The 13,250-nt window shown below is 37.3% G+C and overlaps 1 protein-coding gene across 15 annotated transcripts in view; it reads right to left on the bottom strand.

Annotated features, from left to right (window-relative positions):
- DST (dystonin) overlaps positions 1-13,250 on the bottom strand; it is a 295,125-nt gene that overhangs the window by 84,467 nt on the left and 197,408 nt on the right. For all 15 annotated transcript variants that reach the window (XM_033054020.1, XM_033054008.1, XM_033054006.1 and 12 more), the window contains 9 exons: positions 12,063-12,332; positions 9,767-10,312; positions 7,192-7,368; positions 4,543-4,666; positions 2,513-2,721; positions 2,025-2,342; positions 1,683-1,849; positions 990-1,146; positions 608-734 (listed from right to left, as the gene is read on the bottom strand). In XM_033054020.1, the coding sequence (XP_032909911.1) occupies positions 608-734; positions 990-1,146; positions 1,683-1,849; positions 2,025-2,342; positions 2,513-2,721; positions 4,543-4,666; positions 7,192-7,368; positions 9,767-10,312; positions 12,063-12,332 (2,095 nt within the window). The remainder of the gene's footprint in view (positions 1-607; positions 735-989; positions 1,147-1,682; positions 1,850-2,024; positions 2,343-2,512; positions 2,722-4,542; positions 4,667-7,191; positions 7,369-9,766; positions 10,313-12,062; positions 12,333-13,250) is intronic.

Raw genomic sequence — 13,250 nt, 5'->3', positions numbered from 1 at the left:
CTGAAGGTCTAGACAGAACACACATTTTGGCCAAGGAAAATCATGCTGAGATACAAAGATGATTCCCTTCTGTGCTGATGTTTCAACTAAAACACATTAGACTCATACTAATTATGATATCATATTAGGGTGAGTACATTTACCTAGGCTCCTTTTTTATATAAACCTTTTCCTCATTACCCTTCTAACAAAAACTCCATAACTCCACAAACCTTTCTGTGTTTGCTTGGTGTCACAGAATAGCCTTTTGGCCCTTAAATATCTCTGTATCTCTGTGCAAATTCATCAGAGTTTGCAAAACAAGGTTTGTATTTCTCCTGCTTGCAGACTTGATGGTGTGTTTGGTGTGAAGCACCAAACACTGATCAGAACGAGTCCACTTCTCATTCTCAGAAGCTTTCTGAGATGAGGTGAAGACAACTGTGATCCTGTCATTTTATTCACTATCTGGGAATTACATAACAGCTCTAGGACATGTTAAACTTTTATATCAGCGCACTTTTACATTATTTTGGCAGAGTAAAACAATGAGAACGTGTTAATTTTTGTCCTAAAGGTTTTAAAAATTATTGGAATGTTAGGCTTACCTGATTATACAAAAGCATACCTGATTTGGCAACTGCTCTCAGTTTTGCAGGAGAAGTCACAGCAGTGATTAAGTTACATAGCAAAGTTCCTCTGCTATTCATTTTCTGCAGTTCAGGCGCCTTTAATGTCCATTCATCTTTTAAATTCTGGTTAAGAAATACAGTAATTTATTCATTACAAAACTGACTTCAGACTTAAGTGAATTAGTGCACAGAAAGGAACAACTTTCTTGCTTGGGAATCTGTTCCAAAACACACAAAGCATATGGGAATGTAAATGCAGATTGCAAGCCCCCTAGTTCCAATTACTGTGACTGCTTACACCTTAAATCTGTATTTCAATATTAGAAATAGATGCCTTATTTCCTTCAGCCAGATTTCACTTCTCCTACAAAGGCTTACCAATGTATCTTCCAAAGGTTTCTTTAACTCCTCTGTATTCAGAGAGGGCTGTGCTGCTGGAATTCGTTCTGTCGTCTCTTTTATCCATTTCTTTAATGATTCTACAAGGAGCTCAAAAGCATCCATTTGTTTCTGACAAGATGATACATCCTCTTCTCTAGACAATTAAAGACAAAGCAATGACAGTATTCCTTCTAATAATTAAGCCAACAAATATTATTAATATGATGTTACTATTCCTAAATTCAAAATGTCAAAAAGCTAATTTTATGGATATAAGCACAATGTACAAAACCTAGTCTTATTGCAAAGGTAAGTTCTGTGGAATCTCTTGCAATTTCTCCAGTTTTCCTTTGCTGTCTGATGCTAAATAGCACTCTGAAGCAATATACACAAACAGCAATTTATGTTCTATCACAGAAGGGGAGAAGTAGAGTTTTCTTAAAATTGCCAAGAATCCTGTGAACGTCACAAAATTTGAAAAGTTACTTATCTTTATGGTTCTTTTTAGAGCTCTTGGGTCAGACAGACTAACTACAGAGGCATTTTCAAATAGAATATTTTCCTTCCAATAAAAAACCTTACTCTGGTCAACTGCAATACCTTGAGACTGGATACAAAAGGATAGCAGTATTCACAACATTCACTTTGTGTTATTAGCCAAAGTGGAAACACTTTGATTATTCAACTTACTTTTCTTTTATTGTCTCCTCGACCTCTTTGAATTTCTTTGACAAAGCATTTACTTTTTCTAATACCAGTGCTTTATCTCCAGGAAGAGCATGGAGTGAAAGTTCTTCAAGGAGCTGCTTCAAAACTTCCAGATCCTTCTTGTGTTGTGCCAATTCTACACTAGCTTCCTGCAAAATAGGATTACATTCTTCATATTAGACTTTACAATCACTTCTTCAAAATTAAACTCTTGATTTCAGCTAACCAACCAATGCTGGGAAAAAAAGGCCTTGTTTCTTATTCAATCACTTAGATGAGTTACTGTAAGAATGCACAACACATTCAAATTGAATGCTACAGTACCTGCATGTATTGAGACACTTCACTAACATCCTTTCTTGGTGCCTCCGTTTCACTTAGTGCCTGGTTTTTCTCATCTAGAAATGATTGAAGTTTTGTTGAGAGACCTTCAAATAACTCCACTTTAGTCTTCAATTCCTCCATTTTCATAAGCTTCTCTCTATGCTTGTTACTTGCATCAGAAAACCGTCCTGCAAGTTCACTCATTTTAGCTTGCAGTGTGGAAGCAGTGGATGGATCTGCTGTTTCCATGAACTTCTTCACTTTTTCATTCATAGTGTTTATGCTGCTTTGGCGACCCGCAATGTCTTGCTCTAGCATCTGAAGCACACAATAAGTACTTTGTATTACTTGCAACTAAATTTTAAGAAGTGAAATTCGTCTACCATAGAAAGCAACAAATCACTACAGCTGCACCATCAGTGTAATCTATTTCAGCTATAAAAATCCTTACGAACAGCTTCACTTCACACAACAGTCATGCTACTTACAATGCTTTTACTAATAATGTCCTGAATAGCAGCAGAATTCAAAGGCACTTGATCTTGTTCCTTAAGGCTCTTTTCAACTCCTTCCATCCAATCCAGCATTTCATCCAAACCATCCTGCACACTTAGGGATCGTGTCAGAGTTACTTGAAGCTTCTCATTCCTTTCATTCACAGATTTGGATAAATTGTCATATCTTTCCACAATATCATCTGATAAAGAGAAGATATATTTCAATTTTTTCCTCTAGCCAAACTAAGCTTTTAGTTTTCTTCACCAGCACTCACCAGCTGAGTCAAAAATTGCTACGTTAGAAGGAAGAAAAGTCAGCTTTAGTCAGTAAAAACATGGAAGCAAGACCAACAGCTTCAAACAGAGCCAACAAACACACCAGACAAGGGAATTGAGGGAGTAGCATACAGCTGTAGTTCCCAGTGTTAGAAACTGGTTTCCATGTAGCTCTACCTTAAGACAGCTGTTGACTGTCCTCAAGAAATAAAATAGCAGAGTATTAAGACAGCTCTTCTACAATTATGTCTCTTATGTGATTGTGAGATCTGAGAGGTTCTTCCAGATGGTTCTTCATTAGACATCCGACACTTTCAAAATAACTTGAAAGTTACAAGGTCCATGTACTCCCACAGAGTTTTACCACCAACTCCAAAGAGTCAAGGCACAGTTGCTTTATTTTGTTGTTCTGCAAGTTACTTATGGGATTCCATGAAGAGATAGCTGTGTGGTACACAGAGACCATCTTCAAACTTCAGACAGTGGTGAATGTCATGCTGTGCTACTTCTCACAATTAATAGGAAAGATTATTAGGTGTAGGTGGTAAGTTTTTGGTGGTGGTAAGGGTTTGTTAGTGACAGCTCATGTGACACAAGTCAAGGGCTGCCCTGTGGAAGACACAGATGATTCCAGCCAACTCCAGCTGACCCATCACAGGGCACAGCTGAGCTCCTCAGCCAAACTGGCGCTGTCACTGGAAAAATGTACTTAAGAAAAGGGAAACCACTGCATGGGACTGAGAAATGAGGGAGAAGAAAGTATGAAAACAGCCCTGCAGACATGAAGGTCAGAGAAGAAAGAGGGGGAGCGATGCTCCAGGTGCTGGAGCAGAGAAAAAGGCTTCCCCTGAAATCTGTGGAGGATGGAGGAGCAGGTAACCACACTGTAGCACATAGAAGACCCATGCTAGAGGAGGTGGATATTTCCTGAAGGAAATGCAGTCTCCATCCACACTGGAACAATACGAGCCTGAAAGATTTCAGCCTTTGGAGAGGTCCCTCACTGGAGCACAGGAAATGTGGGAGAAGGAAGCAGCAGTAGAGAAATTACAGACTGACCACAAGCATCCATTTCCCATCCACACTGCTCTGTTGGGCAGGGAGAAAGGGGGACTAGCTGGAAAGGAAGGAGTGATGGCAAGCCTGGAAAAAAGAGTGGGGTGGAGGACAGTGTTGCTGTAATTTGTCCTTGTTTTGCATTTCCTAAACCTGTCTTATTTGGCAATAATTGCGCTTTAATTTTTGCCAAGTCAATTATACCCCTCTTTATGTCAACCCATGGTCTTCTATCTTTATTTTTACCCCTGCCCACTTGAGTAAGGGGAGTGAGAGAGAAGGTGGGTGGGCATCTGGCAGCCTGCCAATGTCAACCCCTTCATGGACAGTTTCTTAAAGTTAGAAGGAAGTAATTCCTAAGCTAAGCAAACTTCAAGTAACTGCTTGTAAACAGGTTCCTTGGAGTCATGTTTCTCTGGAGAATTTATGATCCTCAGCAAATCACTACCTCTGCTTGGCAATCCCAATTTCTGTAAAAAGAAACAAATTAAATGACAATGGAAACTATATGGATCGATGTAGGAGAGAGACCAACAATAAAATTACTGTGTTGTAATGACTTGAAACTCAACAAAACATGGACTTGAACAGTGACATAAGAATGTGGAAGCTCTGTAATTTTCCTCTTCCAGAACCTGCATGCAGACACAAGTGATTAAAAAAGGTATTGAGAAAAGCAAATATTTTACCCAGTGTTTTCTGAATCTCATCTTTGTCTGGTGCCAGCTCTCCCCTTGTGTCCAATAACACTTCAGCAGCTTTTTTCAGTTTTTCTACAGCAATTTGGTGGTTAGACACTTGTCCCTGAAGAACCTGTAAAATTGCAGTATTATCAGTTATATCAGTTTTTCAGTACAGTTGATATTCACATAAGCAAGACTTGAAATATGTCACAGAACCTAAACTTACTGCTGGGAACAAATTAATTCAATTTGTGACCTCTCCTTAAGAAAAATCCTGACTGGTGATTATGGCTGCTGTTAACCTTCTGGCCCTTGTTATAGTTCATTCACCATCTTTTTTACCTTATGCTTTAGAATGCATATCTGACCCAACTTATTTCTTGCATGCAACTTCAAAGGTGTCTTTTGATTAATTGTTTCTAAAGTCCCTTCGTACAGACTTTTATAAATATATTTTTCAATTCAGCTTCTAGGAACAATTCAGAGGGAAAAGCATACAATCAACAGCAGCAACTACACATTCACCAGCAGTGGTATCAACAAAGAATGAACAAAGGATCAAGCTGGTATTGTAGCACAAACAGGAATAGCTTGAAACAAGATGAATTTGCCTTCACAGTCAGGAACCCCTGAAGCAGTGTGGCTGAATTTTGCCTAGGTTTGTCCATCTAACCAAGGAACACATGATCAGAGATTAGCCCAGCCATTATTTTCTCCAGAGTCAACAAAGGGCTGAATCAACTTCTAGTGGCTTTATCTCTCTAGTGTGTAAGAGTACTTTAGGGTAAATAATCTTTAAATTATTTCAGGTCTCTGTGCTAGTGTTTGCTTTGATTCACTTGAACCTTATACAAGTCCATAATGAAGGGACATCTCATTTATTTTTTGATATTCATTGATATTCAATAAATATATGAATAAAAAGGTAACCCCAGGAGCCCTGCCAGCACAAAGGAGTCTTGTCAGTGCATTCAGCACTGGTACCCAGAGCATAAGACTGTGCCAGGGCACAGTACATCATCTTGCTGACCCACTTGACACAATGAGTCTCCAAGAGACCTGAAGAGGCTTAGGCTAGTACTTGTGCAGAAAGAAAGGAGAAAAAAAAAATATGTACCAGAAAACCTTGTATGTAACAGAAGGCAAGCAAGCTGATGCCAGAGGCAGTGAAGAATATTCTGAAGAACAGTTAATCCCCATAAAAAGATTAGACCTCACCATGCTGCCAAGGTCTGTGTCTAGCTGGATTACCAGCTGCATGTGTTGGCTAAAAGGGACAGCTTTAACTTGCAACACCTGACTTCCTCAAAATACTCTTTGTTTTGCTTTCATTAATTGGCTTGCTTTCTTCAGACTCCTGGTTTTTCTCTTCCTTTCAATCTTTTGACATTTTGTACCCTCTCCCTTCTTCCCTACTCATAGTCATTGAGTGCTCTTTTGTGTGGCAAGTAATCCATGTGGACGTTTCATAAAAAGAACCCTAGTACTCACTCCTTTTGTATTATGTCCATGAAAATTTGCATTATAGAGAATATAATTCATTTTGGCATAAGGAACAAAAAGTTTAAATGAAGCTTCAAATTGTAATTGGTTTTATTCCTACTCTTCTAGTGCTTGAAAGCACAAATTGTTAGGAGTTCACAATTTACACTTTTAATTTTGTTGGCTTAAACATGGCTGTGATTTGTCTCCTTTTGCTGTTATACACCAAAGTGCTTGGCATTTCCAGTGGCCAATTTGAAAGATACCACAGATAAAGATAACTACTGCTCAGGCTGATGTGAGGGAAATGGTTAAAACATGTACTTTCCAAAAGCCATACGCTATCATTTTTCACTAATAAATGTGTCTGACCTGCACTGATACTTCACTGAGCACAGGCAAAACAGTGAGGAAGTGCCTGACCATTAGTCTTGCTCACTAAAAAACAAATCATCTTGCATTTTATTTATAGTATAGGTGATTGAACGTGTTTATGAAAATATAACAGTCAGTTCAAAGATGACACTTCATATAACTCACCATATACCTGAGTTCCTAAAGCCTTCTCCAAACCTACACCTTATACAGGTATTCAGAGTTTTACCTTCACAAGCTCTATCACTAACTTGTCTTGCCTGTACTAGGATTTACATAAAGTCATGAGTTACATCCTCAGTGGCAAAAAATTTAAAATATTATTTTTCTGTGCAACACAAATTATGTTAAATTCACTCTCTTCAGGATATATAGCACTGGGTGAAACTGAAACAGGCAGACAGAATACTGACATCACACTGTTCACCTGGTATGATCTCTTTCATGATGAAGTAACAATCAAATGGACTTCTCTACCTGGAACCCCATCCAAGCCTTATTATGATAGGAAACCATAATCACTAAATCCTTTCTTAGTTAAAAAACTTTCCAGATTTCACCCTATCATTTGCTAAGTGATTGAAAACACATCTTGCTTTCACCCCATTCTTTTTCACCCGGTGCTTTTCAGATACTGCTCTGGACAGCGAATTTCAGAACCGTAGAAGATGTACACCCACATGCAAAGCAAGATTTTGGCCTGCAGCCACTTGGATTGTATTAGAGTATCCTGTTTTTCAGACAAAAAAAGCAGTTCCTTTTAGGACAAAAGTGCTGCTGCATTTTAAAGCTTTTCACCTTAGTTTCTTCAAGTTGTCTTTGGAGATTTTTGGGATCCACTGCAATTGGCTCTGATAGTTGTTTGTTCACAGCTTTTTCAGAGGCCTGGAGACCTAACAAAAGTCCTGATGAGGCATCTTCATAATGCTGGTATTTATCCACCAAGTCTTTAAGGTTATTTCCAAGGATGCTACACTAAAAGAAACAAGAAAATACACAGGCATTAAACTTTGTGCTGCATTTCATACCAATCTCAAAGTTATAAATTCCTCCCTGTAATAAATTCCTCCCTGTAATACTGCATCATTTTTTCCTGTCATCATTTCACTGTCTAACTGATTTCTGAACTGAGACATTACAGCTGGACAGGTTATGCAGGTCTTATCAGTTTGTGCTCCTAAAGGGTGATTTAGGATTAAATCACTGATGCAAGTGGGAAACTGGAATCTTACTTGCTAGAATAGGAAAATCTTCTAGAATAATTTTTGATTCACCAATATAAAGATTATTTATCAGAATTTGGCACCAAAAATGTAGAAATGTAGTAGCAACTAGAAAGTAGAAATGTAGAAAGTCACTGGAAACTAGATTTTTTTTTTTTTTAAATCAGGAGAGATACGTATGTTCATTAAAATACAGGCAGTGAACTACTGTTTGCATAACTACCCTACCTGTGAATCCAAAGTTATATGGTTCAGCGTTGTACATATGCTTTGTTTTATTCATTTGAAAATCTCATCTGAACAGGATTCTATTAGCTCTATATGTTATCATGCCCCAAAATGTTTACAGCAAATTGTCACATAAAGTCAGTGAAACTCTTTCAGACTTTCTGGAGATGGTTTCACAAGCAAAATCTGATTGTATCAAATCATAATATTTATAAACAGTTATATTAAATATTTATATTCTGAACCTTCCAGATACTGTATTTTAATATTTACAAATGATATTTGGTCTCCATCTGGTGGACAGACATAGAACATGCTTATTTATATAACCAGTTAACCAAGAACTGATTTTAGGATTCCTTCAACATAAAAGCCTATAAAAACATGTCTCACACATGTGCAAATGCATATATATAAAAGTAAAAGCAATCCAAGTACTTATTAAAAGCAAGAAACTTTCTCAAAAGGCAAAAAAGACTACTATCAATTAATTTACAACTTGAAAAATCTCACTTAATTGTGGATGATCTCACTTTTTAGAATTCTGTCTTTAAAGACACAAAAGGTCTGCTTTGTTCTGCCTATTTATTGCCAAATATTTAAAGCATGTCTGTTACAGCCCTGCTAAATATATATATGGAAAAGACAGAATTTGGAAAATTGACAAATCCAGCTGGTCGCAGGGGATTTTTATGTGCATAAAAATAAGCTCTCTGAAAATTTTGTTATGAAATCTTTACCTTCACACTCAAAGTAATTCAATAAGCCAACTGGAGGAAATCTAACCTGTCAATAGAATTGTCAATTTAGCTTCCCTGTTCATAACAGTTAAGCAAAAAAAGGACAATGTGCTTCTGTAAATGAGCAGCTGTCTTGACAAACTGAAAGAACAAGTTTTACACTGCTTTTTTAACATGCAATCAAATACATATCTTTAGAATTTACATTTTTGAGCATGAAAACATTAAAGAGAGAAAAATTTCCAAACAGAGATGGCCACTGTTGCAGACCAACACTACACCAGTGCACACTGAAGCTCTACTAAGGAGTTTGAACCTATGATCTTAAAAAAATATGAAATAGCACAGCCAAAGGCTACTGACAGCAACTCTCTCTTCAATAGTTCAGTCTCAAAAGTTTACAGTTCTGGAATATAATCCACACTTGGTTTTTTGAAAACAGCTTGAAATTTGGCATGATGCCTAGGTGATGTTTTTCTAGTTCTAGCAGGTAGATTCCATACGTGAACGTGGCACAGAGAACTAGATGATCTTCCCTCTCTAAGGTACATAGAGGATTTTGCACTGCTAATTACTCATTAGTTAGACACTAATCTGATCTTGTTAAGAATAAAATGTTTACTTGGCAGAGCAGTGGAAAATAATTACTGTCCTTAAATCACTAAGTTCTTTCATGCCTAGTGCTGACAACAAAGCTCACATTGGGACAAAGTATTTCAGGACACAAATTAAAATTACCTGCTATCTTTGGCATAGTCTCTCTCTTTTTACATTCTTTTTGTTAGTAGGGAGCCAAGAAAATAAACAGCTGTGGGAACTATTGCAAGTAACATAAAGTAGCATTATACATCTGAAAGTATTACAATTTCTTTCCAACCCAAAACATCACTCAAGGCATTCTGAGCTGCCACAGTCTCAGAGACTGTTTAAGGTTGTAAAGAACAATGAAGAACTCTGGTCTGAGTTCTTCCTTATAACACAAAGTAGAATGTATCATCCATTCAGACCTTTAACACTTTGACACTTGACTAAAGCAGATCTAGAAAAGCATCTTGTTCTATTATCTCATTTTGAGAAACAGAGAATTTACAACTTCTCACTGTGTTTGTTTCACCAACTAGTCTACACAAATTGCTAAATCAATTACAGTAGTCATTCCTATTCAGTAGGAATAAAACTTACCTTAGTATAGAGAGATTTGAAGCGATCTGAAGCTCTATCCAGTTTATTTTGCACTTCAGCATACGTAGCTGAAGTATCGATACCATCTTTGTCAATCTTCACACCATCTCTTTTGCTACATGACCTTGCAGCATCCAGAACTCTTTGTCCAGAAATTGTAATATAGCGTAAATCCCCTTTGTGAGATATAACATCTTCTGAAAAACTCTTCTGCCTTTTCAGTTTGACCATAATACCACTGAAGTCAGAAGCCCCTGCCTCCAAATTGTCAAGTTCTTGTTCTGCCTGCTGCAGCCACGTTTCAAATTCGCTATAGTCTGCATCAAATTTCTCCAGTTCTTCCCTTAGAGAATGGGTCAATCTCATCTTCCGTTCTGATTCAGCCAAAGCAGTTTCATACTGAGCCTTCAGCTCTTTCATATTCCTTTGCATCTTGTCTTTTTCTTCAGGGCTAAGGTAGTGCCCTTGTTTCTCGAGAAGTGCCTGAGCAGACTGAGTTGCTACTATGATGGCCTGCTGCTGTGAAATAATTTTCTCATGTTGAGCCTACAAATAAAAGAATAAATTACAACCAGCACCTTCTCACATGGTTCCTCAGTAAAGGACATGTAAAACAAAAACCATCAAAATGATAAAAAGCTTTTCTAATTTTAATATTTTTTTGTTACAAACCTCACATTTTTTCAGTAATTTAAGTGAAAGTGTGACTCTTGGTCATCATATTTCTGTGCAGTTAAAAAAATTTTATAAAACAGTCAATGATAATTTTTGCCAGATGCACAGGCTATAACCATATGGAAATGTTCAAGTATCAATGCAACTAAGCAATACCTGGATGTATATATATCACATAAATATTTTCCCCTGTTCTTCCAAAACACAAATCTGTAGAGCAAAACTAGACATTATCAATCTTTTTAACTATTTTCCTAACAAAATTAATTTCCTTATTACTTAGCATTTATGATAGTGTACTTAGGGTAATCAAAATTTTCCTAATTCTCTACCTCAAAATGTTATTTAACAAATAAAACATTCAAAGGTAGGAAACTTTCCAATTCAAAACTCTCCATGTCCCATTATTTATATTGTAGCTACTATTACAGAAAAGTAGACCTAAAGGAATAAAAGCATCATAGTACAGACACTTTCTTCTTATACTTAGTGAACAAAAATTATTACTTAGTTTTGAAATTTCAGTTTTCAAGATCAAGAGCCATGATTCTTATAAAATATAGTTAGGTATAATAGGTCCTGTTGACATTAAAAATCAAGACACAATCTACACATGCAAAATTTTCAATCCTATAAAAAACTGAAATCCAGGAACTAGTAATATATTCCAAATGAAAAACAGATTTCAAATATATTCTTTCCAAAAAATCCTTCATACTTGAAGGTCTCCCATAAAAAATAGCTATGTAAAATAAACATTATGTTTTTCTTCCATTTTCTTCCAGTACAGTGGCCAATTATTCTGTAGGCACTAGGTGCAGAAATTAACTGTCAAAACAGTAGAAGTAAAAATATCATGTACACAAAACCCAATAATCCTCTTTTCTTAGGTTGCTTTTGGGGTTTGTTTTTTGTTTTTTTAATAAAAAAGGAAATCCAAAATACTCTCAGCCACAAGCATAACAACTTTCTTTAAGGTGTCAATCAACTCACACCTAAAGTTTCTTGGTTTCTCAGCTGTAAGTCAGCAAACACCATAAAACTGAACTCTTACTATTTTAAATGCTTGCAACTTACCAGGAAAATCTATTTTTAAAATGCTGCACTGTAATTTTATGTAACTCACTGTTCTGAAGCCTTCAAACACTGCTTTCCCCTTGTGTTAAAGTTGTAGGAAATGAAAACTATAATTTCAGTAAACTATTATTTGCAGAAATTTGCAACCAGCATTCACAGGGAATTGAAAGGGGATGAATCATGAGTATCACTAAGATTTCTGAAAAAGTCACATAAAGGGTATGAATTTATATTGCTACTTTTTGCATTGTATTTGACTGCATCAATTTCTCTCTACAAAAAATAGACTCGCCACAAAGATTTTTTTATTTACCTTGCTGAATGTGTCCTTTCTCTTATTTTGCAGGAAACAATTATAATAACAGCAAAAAGTGACAAATACATTTGTGTGCAACACATTCTAACTACTGAAATTCCTATCACTGTGTATTACTATCTTCTTAGTGCTTGCTCCAAAGCCTATGACAGACAGGATGAGATTGAGTTCACTTATGTTGAATATGGAGTGATACAGCTAAATGTTGAATAAAACCAGTAACAATACCTTGACTTTCTGATATTGCTGGTTCAGATTATCATCTATGCTTTTTACTAGTCCATCCACCTGAGTTTCAATGTCTTCCTGCATTTCTAGGAGATTACCATTGACATCATCCTCCTCTCCTTCCAAAACCTCTTCAAAGTGTGTTCCATTCTGTTCTATCACTTGCTTAAATTTCCGGCCATGCTCTGCTTCTTTATCCACATTTGATAACCAATCCAAAAGATTTTCTATTGTATTTTTACTTTCTTCCAGCTGTTCTATGGCTGCAACCTACATTGAAATTTCAAAATTTCAATTTAGAAATCCTCTTTAAAGATCACAAAATATCAAATAAACATATAAATAAACCACTTATAAAATACATTAATATCAAAGAAAATTTTTGATTAGTATAGAAGTTGCTGTTTACTTTATAAGAGAAAAAAACCAATAGTTTATTAGTTACCCAACTGAAATATATTATCCTCTCCACAGTTTATCAATATGTATTGGGTTTGCTTGGCCAGGTGTTTGAACTGGGGGGGCTGCAGGCGTGGCTTCTCTGAGAACCTCCCATAAGGTTCCTCCACGTCCAACAGACCCAATGCCAACAGGCTCCACCATGGACCCATCCCTTGCTAAGGCCAAGCCCATCACCAATGGTGGCAGCAATTCTGGGATCACATAGTAAAAATGTGGGGCAAAACAGCAGCCTGAAGAGAGAGGTGAGAAAATGTGAGAGGAACAGCTCTGCAGACACCAAGGTCAGTGCAGAAGGAGGGGGAGGAGATGGGGCAGGTGTCAGAGCTGAGATTCCCCTGCAGCCCCTGGTGCAGCCCAGGGTGAGGCAGCTGTGCCCCTGCAGCCAGGGAGGGACATGGGGATGCAGAGATCCACCTGCAGCTCATGGGAAAAATCCACTCCAGAGCACATGGGTGACCAAAAGAGATTTCACCCTGTGGGAAGCCCACACTCAAGCAGGCTTGTGGCACAACCTGTGACTCCATGAGGTCATTCCACACTGGAACATTGTGGTTAAAGGTCTGCACCCCACAGAAGGAACCACGCTGGAGCCCCTGGGAAGGACTCACACTGGAGAAGTTCTTGAAGGACTCTCCTGTGTGAGGGACCCCACACTGGAGCACAGGAAGAGTGTGAGGAGAACTCCCCTTGAGGAGGAAGGAGCAGCAGAGACAATATGTGATGAAC

Source organism: Catharus ustulatus, chromosome 3 (assembly GCF_009819885.2).
Source record: "Catharus ustulatus isolate bCatUst1 chromosome 3, bCatUst1.pri.v2, whole genome shotgun sequence".
Taxonomy (NCBI): domain Eukaryota; kingdom Metazoa; phylum Chordata; class Aves; order Passeriformes; family Turdidae; genus Catharus; species Catharus ustulatus.
This window is presented reverse-complemented; position numbering and strand designations above follow the sequence as displayed.